This window comes from Kryptolebias marmoratus, linkage group LG7 (assembly GCF_001649575.2).
Source record: "Kryptolebias marmoratus isolate JLee-2015 linkage group LG7, ASM164957v2, whole genome shotgun sequence".
Lineage (NCBI taxonomy): Eukaryota > Metazoa > Chordata > Actinopteri > Cyprinodontiformes > Rivulidae > Kryptolebias > Kryptolebias marmoratus.
In genome coordinates this window covers 3,492,253-3,500,753 of record NC_051436.1, presented here as the reverse complement: position 1 = coordinate 3,500,753, position 8,501 = coordinate 3,492,253, and the positions used below count along the sequence as shown (strand labels likewise).

The following is an 8,501-nucleotide window of genomic DNA, read 5'->3' as shown; positions in this document are numbered from 1 at the left end:
CTACTCTGAGTCCCTCCCGGATGACCGAGCTTCTCACCCGATCTCTAAGGGAGAGCCCAGACACCCTGCGGAGGAAACTCATTTCAGCCACTTGTATTCATGATCTCGTTCTTTCGGTCACTACCCAAAGCTCGTGACCATAGATGAGGGTAGGAACGTAGATCGACCGGTAAATCGAGCTTCCACGAGTCGTCTAAAACCTGCAGGACAGCGGCTCCAGAGGGTTTTTACCTTGTTGGAGCTTCTTTCTGGAAGCATATTTAGTGTCAGAATTAATATTTGTGTCAGGATTGTCAGTCTTTGGTTATCTAAGGATTTATATTCATGTCAGTTTTAGGACCGGAGCAGAGAGGTCAGCTAATCTGTGGAGAAGCTGAATTTGGTGCGACTCAAACAAATAAAAAATAAAACAAATCTGTCAGTTCTAATACAGTATGTCTCCAGTAAACCCATAAAAGCTCAAATAAAGTCAAAATTTAAAAAAAAGTCCTTCAGTTGCTGAAAAATGATCCAATCTTTCATAAAATCTCATTTCCTTTTTAAGGAAAGACGTTCAGACTTCCAGATAACGTGAGGAAATGAAATGATGTCCTGTATAAAATCTGTAAACATGGATGAAAGACATCTGTACCCCGCCTGGACAGGACGTCACGCTAAGACACGGACACCCACGAGCCAGCCCTGAACTCGAACCCGAACCCGGGAAACAGCGGCTCGGTGAACGCGGTGCTGAAGGTGTAGAGGTGGGTCAGCGTGTCGGGAGACACCCGGTAGAAGGACAGGGTCCCGGCGGGACAGTCCACGTACACCGCCACCCTGCTGGACGCGGAGGAGAAGGAGGAGAAGGACGAGGACGAGATGAAGGCCTTCCTGTAGTTGTGCCAGACGGTGTAACCGTCGTCCGAGCAGATCAGGCTCCAGGACCGCTCGTTGAACCCGAACCACGAGTCGTCGTTGTCCCCCTTCCGGACGATTCCGCGGTAACTGACGGAGACGTCGACCCGTCCGCTCCACTCCACCTCCCAGTAGGCGCGGCCGGTCAGGGCGTCGGCGCACAGCAGCTGGTAGAGGTCGAACCTCTCCGGGTGCTCCGGGTACGGCAGCTCCTCCTCCCCGCGGGTCACCTTCCTGTCGCCGTCCGACAGCCGGAGGAACCTGTTCACGGTGTTCGTGTCGATCCTGAGCCGGCAGGAGTCTGACGGGGAGAAACACAACCCGGCTGTTACCGACCCGTTCTCCGTTCAGACACCGGAGCAGGTGAGACACACTTACACTTCCTGAGGCCTGGTGTCAACCACCGGGGTCCGCCAGGTTCCACCCTGCAGGGAAACAGGAAGTGGGTCAGACAACCACCAGCATGCAGACCGGGCTTGGACCAGATCAGGGGAGTCAGACTCCAGGCCTCGAGGCTCCGCTGTCCTGGAGGTTTCAGGTGTTTCTGCTCCAACACACCTGATCCAAACGGTTTAATCATCAGGTTCTCCAGGAACAAGTCGACCATTTAAACCAGGTGTTTTAAAGCTCGAACATCTAAAACCTGCAGGAGAGCGGCCCCCGAGGAACGGAGTTTAACACCCCCGGACAAGTTTCCATACTTCAGAGTGTCCAGCCTCCATGTTGGGTCCTCTAATCCCGCCGACAGGACCTTCACCCCCGCCCTTCCCGGGTGGTTGTAGCTCAGGTCCAGCTCTCTCAGACGGGAAGGGTTGGAAGCCAGAGCCGAGGCCAGAGAGTCGCAGCCTTCCTCCGCGATCAGGCAGCCGGAAAGCCTGAAGACACGCGACGAGTCAGCGAGAACCGCGAGAACCTCAACGGGAGGTGGGAAACGAAACACTGGGAGCAGCCGACGGATGAAAAACCGAACCTTAAAGTTTCCAGCTCGCAGTGAGGACTCTCCAGCCCGGCACACAGCAGCTTCAGGCCCGAGTCTTTCAGGTCGTTGTTGCTCAGGTCCAACTCTCTGAGGCTGGAGGTCTGTGAGCCGAGAACCGTGGACAGAACCCGGCAGCTGTCCACTGAGAGGCTGCAGCCGCTCAGTCTGAGGACACACAAACAAAAACCGTGTAAAGCTTCTGATTTTATATTTTTATATGAAGCTAGAAACATGTGCTTACAGAGCTCGGTGGCAGGCTTTCACCACCGGCAGCAGCCTCAGAAGAGCCTCCTCCGAGGCGGAGAACTTCTTCAGGTCAAACACATCCAGGTCCTTCTCTGACGACAGAAGGATGAAGTGCAGAGCGGACCACTGAGCCGGAGACAGCTGGTCCGCGGAGAGGCTCCCGGAGCTCAGGGAGCGCTGGATCTCCTCCACCAGGGAGCGCTCGTTCAGCTCGTTCAGGCAGTGGAACAGGTTGATGCTTTTCTCCACGGACAGGTCGGTGCCGAGCTTCTGCTTGATGTACCCGACCGCTTCCTGGTTCCCCGAGCTTCTTCCTGTCCGTGTCAACAGGCCTTTAAGGCAGTTCTGATTGGTCGGCAGGGAGAGGCCCAGCAGGAAGCGGAGGAACAAGTCCAGGTGTCCGTCTGGACTCTCCAAGGCCTTGTCCACAGCTCTCCTGTAGATCTCCATCTCGTCAGGTTCGTCCTCTGGTCCTGCGGAATCCTTGGACTTCTTTTCTTCGTCCTCCAGCAGGTTGACTCCAGACTTGATGAAGGTCAGGTGGACATGAAGAGCAGCCAGGAACTCCTGGACACTCAGGTGGACGAAGCAGAACACCCTGTCCTGGTACAGCCCTCTCTCCTCTCTGAAGATCTGCGTGAACACGCCCGAGCGCACCGACGCCGGCCGGATGTCGACGCCGCACTCTGTCAGCTCGGACTCGTAGAAGATCAGGTTTCCTTTCAGCAGCTGCTCGAACGCCAGTTTCCCCAGAGACTCCATCATCTCCCGGCTCTCCGGACTCCAGTGCGGGTCCGACTCAGCCGCTCCGTCGTACTTCACCTTCTTGACTTTGGTCTGGACCACCAGGAAGTGGATGTACATCTCGGTCAGGGTCCTGGGCAGCTGCCTCCCGTTTCTGGACTTCAGCTCGTCCTCCAGGACGGTGGCGGTGATCCAGCAGAAGATGGGGATGTGGCACATGATGTGGAGGCTCCGTGATGCCTTGATGTGGGACACGATCTCGTTGGCCTGCTTCCTGTATCTGAACCTCTTCCTGAAGTACTCCTCCTTCTGTGGGTCAGTGAAGCCTCTGATCTCTGTCACCATGCCAACAAACTCAGGAGGGATCTGATTGGCTGCTGCAGGTCGTGTGGTTATCCAGAGGCGGGCAGAGGGAAGCAGGTTCCCCCTGATGAGGTTCGTCAGCAGCACATCCACTGAGGTGGACTCTGTAACATCAGTCAGGGTCTGATTGTTGTGGAAGTCCAGAGGCAGCCGACACTCGTCCAGCCCGTCGAAGACGAAGACGACCTTCAGCTCTTCAAAGCTGAAGATCCCTTTGGTTTCGGCGAAGAAGTGATGAACAAGTCCCAGCAGGCTGAACGTTCTCTCCTTCAGCACATTCAGCTCTCTGAACGTGAACGGGAACGTGAACTGGATGTCCCGGTTGCTCTGGTCCTCGGCCCAGTCCAGAGTGAACTTCTGAGTTAGGACCGTCTTCCCGATGCCGGCCACGCCCTTCGTCATCACCGCTCGGATCGGCTCGTCCCTCCCAGGCGGGGCTTTGAAGATGTCCTCGTGTCTGATGGTCGGTTCTGGTCGGTCCGGTTTCCTGGAGGCCGTTTCGATCTGCCTGCTCTCGTGTTCACCGTTGACCTCTCTGGCCCCGCCCTCCGTAATGTAGAGCTCGGTGAAGATCTGGTTCAGGAGCGTCGGGTTTCCTGCTTTGGCGATCCCCTCAAACACACACTGGAACTTCTTCTTCAGGTTAGACTTCAGGGCCTGCTGGCAGGCGATGAGGGATTCTTAAAGAACAGGAGGGGAAAGACTAAGAAAACATCTCATTTTGTTCTTTTTAAATGTTAGATGTAAGAAGATCTCATTGGAACAAATTTTATGTCCCTCATCGCGATCATAAAGACCTGTCAGACCTGTCGTTTATTATAAAGGTTTTTGGTGCTGCACACAGGTCTGAGCTCCCTCAGCGTGCACCGAAAACATTTTCCTTCAGACTGCTTTCGAAGGTGACCTAGACCGCTTGTATCCGTTCACGTTTGGTAGTCTGAACACAATCCGTCCCGAGCAGAGCTCTGGGACCTCTGACCAACCTGACCCGACCTCACAGAAGCAGCAAAGTGGCGTCTCGGTGTTAAAAAACAAAATGTCCGCCCAGCTGTTGGCTGGTTAAAGAAGAATTTAAAAGTTACACAATGATCCTCTTACTGCTCTGCAGGAGATCGGCCACATCTTCGTGCTTCAGCCTCCTCAGGGAGTTCAGGGCGATCTTCAGTAACGCCTCTCTGCTGCTGCTCCTCTCCTCCTTATCCTCACCCTCCAGCGGCTCCTCGTCCTCCCTCTGGCTCTCTGAGCATTCTGGGTAATCTGGACTCAGAAGATTTCGGATCTTCTTCAGCTCAGTCTTCACATAAGAGACCATGTCCTCCTCCAGCTCCTGAAAACGAGACGAAAAGCAAAGGAGTCAAAGGTCAGATTCATGTTCTGACAGTCGACTGAGAACAGGTGTAGAAGAACAGAACAGGTAAAAGAACAGAACCGATGTAGAACAGAACAGACGCAGAAGAACAGAACCGATGTAGAACAGAACAGGTGTAGAAGAACAGAACCAGTGTAGAAGAACAGAACAGGTGTAGAAGAACACAACAGAGATAAAAGAACAGAACAGATGCAGAAGAACAGAACCAGTGAAGAAGAACAGAACAGGTGTAAAAGAACAGAACAGAGATAAAAGAACAGAACAGGTGTAAAAGAACACAACAGAGATAAAAGAACAGAACAGGTGTAAAAGAACAGAACAGACGTAAAAGAACAGAACAGGTGTAGACGAACAGAACAGACGTAGAAGAACAGAACAGGTGTAGAAGAACAGAACCAGTGTAGAAGAACAGAACAGGTGTAAAAGAACAGAACAGGTGTAGAAGAACAGAACATGTGTAGAAGAACAGAACAGAGATAAAAGAACAGAACAGGTGTAGAAGAACAGAACATGTGTAGAAGAACAGAACAGAACCTGTACAGACCGTGAATATGGAGTCCAGTGGTGTTTGATGCTGGTTGGAGAACTCTGAGTTCTGCTTGATTCTGTGGAGAAACCATGAAGAACTAACTCAGGTTGTTTCTGTCGACACGGAACAATAAATCTGACGACTTTCTGTCTGAAACTCTTTAACAGAAGTTTCCTCTGCAGCTGTTTCCAGGTGTTCTCAGGGATGCAAACAGGCAGGAAATTTCCAGAAAGTTTCCGTCAGCTGGAAATTGGAGGCAGTTTAAAGAAACAAAGACGTGCCAGAATAAAAAGCTTCCTGACTGAGTTCCGACATTTAGACGCAGCTCACCTCTTCGCAGCCGCAGGTTGGTCCCGTTTGAAATCGCAGAAGTCGAGGTTGGACTGGTCGCTCTTCAGGGACAGACAGCTCGGCGCCGGTTCAGATCCAGGTTCCTTCCTGTGCAGAAGAAGGAAATAAATAAAAAGAGTCGGGAGGTCTTCAGCTCGGCTCAGATCTGAGTATCAGCCGGACCCCAACAGAACTCTTTCTCTGCGATAAGAACTCAAACTGTCCAATCTGATCCTCCTTTCAGACCCGCTCTTGGTTTGAGGTTTTGTTTAAAGTCTGCTCCCTTTTAGATGATGTTTTATGATCATCGTGTTGTTGTTTTTATGTAACTAATGCTCCAAACTCACAGGTCTCTCTCTTTAAGATGTTAAATAATAAAAACTGATTCAGTCAAACCGTTCAGGACAGCTCACCTCTTCGCAGCCGAAGGCCGGGAGGATTTAAACTGTTCAGGCAAATCTTTAGAACGGTCACTTTTAAAGGACACGCAGCTGGGTCCAGGTCCAGGTCCAGGTCCAGGTCCAGGTCCAGGTCCAGATCCAGGTTCAGATCCAGGTCCAGGTCCAGATCCAGGCTGATTCCTGTGAATAAAGATGGTTTTATGATGAGGGTTCTGACAGACAGAGGACTCATGAACGTCTGAAGGTCTTAATGTGTTTAATTTTCAAAATGAGTGTTTTTCTCCGTTAGAACTGAACATTTCATACAATTAAACGTCCTTTAGTGTTAATATTGTTTGATTCCAGGAACTAAAACAAGAAGAGAGACGCTCCGACAGCCTGACATCGTTTATCTGAGCGGACATGTTTCAAGTCTTCATCTAAGGAAAAACTGCTTTCCAGTTTAATTTTGGTTTAAAGTACAGTTTTCCTCAAATAAATGAGCAGCTGGTTTACATACATATATATGTGTGGCAGTGGCCATCTTGGTTTTTGACATGGCAGCACCTTTACTTCTGCCCAGACACCAAACTGGAAGTCTGGAAGTCGGTTATTTTTAAAGTTATCAGCTCATAATACGAATGGGACGGATGGACGGAATTTCCGATTGTTCCCTCTTCACGTTGAGACGGGGGACAATAATCTCACCTCGGGGCTTTGCTCTGGGTCTCCGGGGGACGGGGTGCCTCCCCGCCGCCGCCGCCCAAACACGGATCCATGCTGACCGATTCGCGGCCCCCGTCAGCTCATCTGCAGAGAAAACTAGAACCCGTCAACATTCACGTCGTCAGAGGAGGCCGCCACCAGCTGCTGCGCTTCCTCTAACTGACCACCAGGTGGGGACGTGGAGCTGCAGGCCAACATAGCCGCTCCTTCAGCTCTGCGGCTCCAGGTGTGGGGGTTCTGTGTGGCAGGTTACAGAGACAGTTACCTCCACCTGTGGGCGCTGCTGCCTGCCTTTTTCTGCTGACTTGAACGTCTCCACGGCTCATCTGAGCCACGCCCCCCCACAGGTCAAGGAGGGGGGCGGGGCAATAAAAGAGAGTCCATGTTTCGGTTCTATGGCGTCAGAACAAAACAGAAAAATGACTCAAATCGAACTTCGAGTTTACCAAAACAACAGCTTCCCAAAGTGGAAACGCTGCGTGTGACAGCCTGAGTCCGCCCCATGATGCATCCGCCTGCCGCGCGGCTGTGGAGGACGTTTGGCCCACTCCTCTTTACAACGTCACATGGGTTCATTAAGACAGACACGAGTTTCTGGACTCCGACCGAAACCTCCGGACCTCAATTCTCATCTTTTTGACCCGTTCTGTTGTAGATTAGCTGCTGCGTTTGGGTTCCTACGGAGGGGTCCGTGCACAGAGCCCAAACCATCAGCCCTCCACCGCCGTGCTGACAGCTGGGAGGAGATGTTTGGGTTTCTCCAAAGGTTCCAGAAGCCTTGTGGCTCATTCCCATGCAAATTTACAGACTTTAAATTGAAGAGGCTTTCTCCTGGGAACCAATTAAGCCTTAATGAAACAAAAGGTCAAACTAGGGTAAACATGTAAGTGTTTGTTCAAAGCTGAGGGCCTCCAGAGCTGTAATTATAATCCTTTCTGCACTTTATATAACAAAAAACAAATCCTAACTTGTTCTGATAGTATTTTTAAAACTATATTTCTTGTATATTTCATGAAGGTTGCATGAATCTTGATGGGTTCTGTAAATATTATGGAGCTTTTCACCGTTTACATAACAGGCGACACTGCAGTAAAACAAAAATCACACAAAATGGCGAAAATGCTGTGACTTTAAAGTCCCACTCAGCTGTTAGTTTAATAAAGAGGAAGCAGCTGATTTTAACGAGTTAAATGATTAAAAAACAGCCGGTTTTTACCTTCAGACGGAGGAGAAAAGTCCTCTGGCGCAGATTAGTTGAAAGCGAAAGTGTGCGGTGCGTTCAGAATCCCTCGGAAATCAAAGCGTTTGAATGTGGATTCGCAAAGGAAGGAAATAAAAAAAAACATTTAGCTGCGGTGTTATCAACAGCTGTTTATCCGAAGATAAATAATATTATTTTGTGGGGAAAATAGCTAAAAACGACTAATGTTTTCAGTTCTTTATAAAAAGTAGAATTAAACCCTTTAAACCCGCCTTCTTAGGGACGCCTGCACGGCTGGTGACGATTAACAGCTAAACGTCCGACGGCCTATAAACACACCATACGTTGGTGTGATCACGTGACCGGTGACGTAGTTCATTTTTGGAATTTCCGAGTAACACACCGGGAAGGGAGCCGGAATGCCCCTAATGTTGGTATTTAAACTGTTTTTTTTTTATTATTTTATTTTTTTTCTCGTGTTTCTGGTTGTTAGTAAAATATTTGTGTTTGGATATATATTTTAATTAATTAAACTGTACATCCTCTGTTAGTAAACATGTTTCTACGGCGCTTCAACAGTGAGGTTAAAAGCTCGTAATTCGGGCTTTTTAAGATGGCGGCGTAGCAAGTGGTCGACTTCGTCTAGCTGCGCACCACATGTTCTGTATTTGAGCAGACTACCACCCTCCTTCTAAGATTTCTCAACTAAATGAGGTGATACGATCGCTGATGAACGCTTC

The 8,501-nt window shown here is 50.1% G+C and overlaps 1 protein-coding gene across 2 annotated transcripts; it reads right to left on the bottom strand.

The window, feature by feature from the left end:
• Positions 1 to 241: 241 nt before the first annotated feature.
• Positions 242 to 7,844, bottom strand: LOC108228448 (NACHT, LRR and PYD domains-containing protein 12). 2 transcript variants are annotated; one of them, XM_017404002.3, is made up of 11 exons: positions 7,777 to 7,844; positions 6,543 to 6,644; positions 5,868 to 6,035; positions 5,455 to 5,562; positions 5,140 to 5,200; positions 4,325 to 4,553; positions 2,115 to 3,906; positions 1,865 to 2,038; positions 1,596 to 1,769; positions 1,273 to 1,319; positions 242 to 1,195 (listed from the first exon to the last, which is right to left on the bottom strand). In XM_017404002.3, exons 2-11 carry the CDS (start codon positions 6,611 to 6,613, stop codon positions 654 to 656), a joined length of 3,366 nt encoding a protein of 1,121 aa, XP_017259491.1. In that variant the 5' UTR covers positions 6,614 to 6,644; positions 7,777 to 7,844; the 3' UTR covers positions 242 to 653. The 2 variants fall into 2 exon arrangements, with proteins under 2 accessions (XP_017259491.1, XP_037832290.1); XM_037976362.1 differs by lacking the exon at positions 5,455 to 5,562.
• Between the last annotated feature and the right edge of the window lie 657 nt (positions 7,845 to 8,501).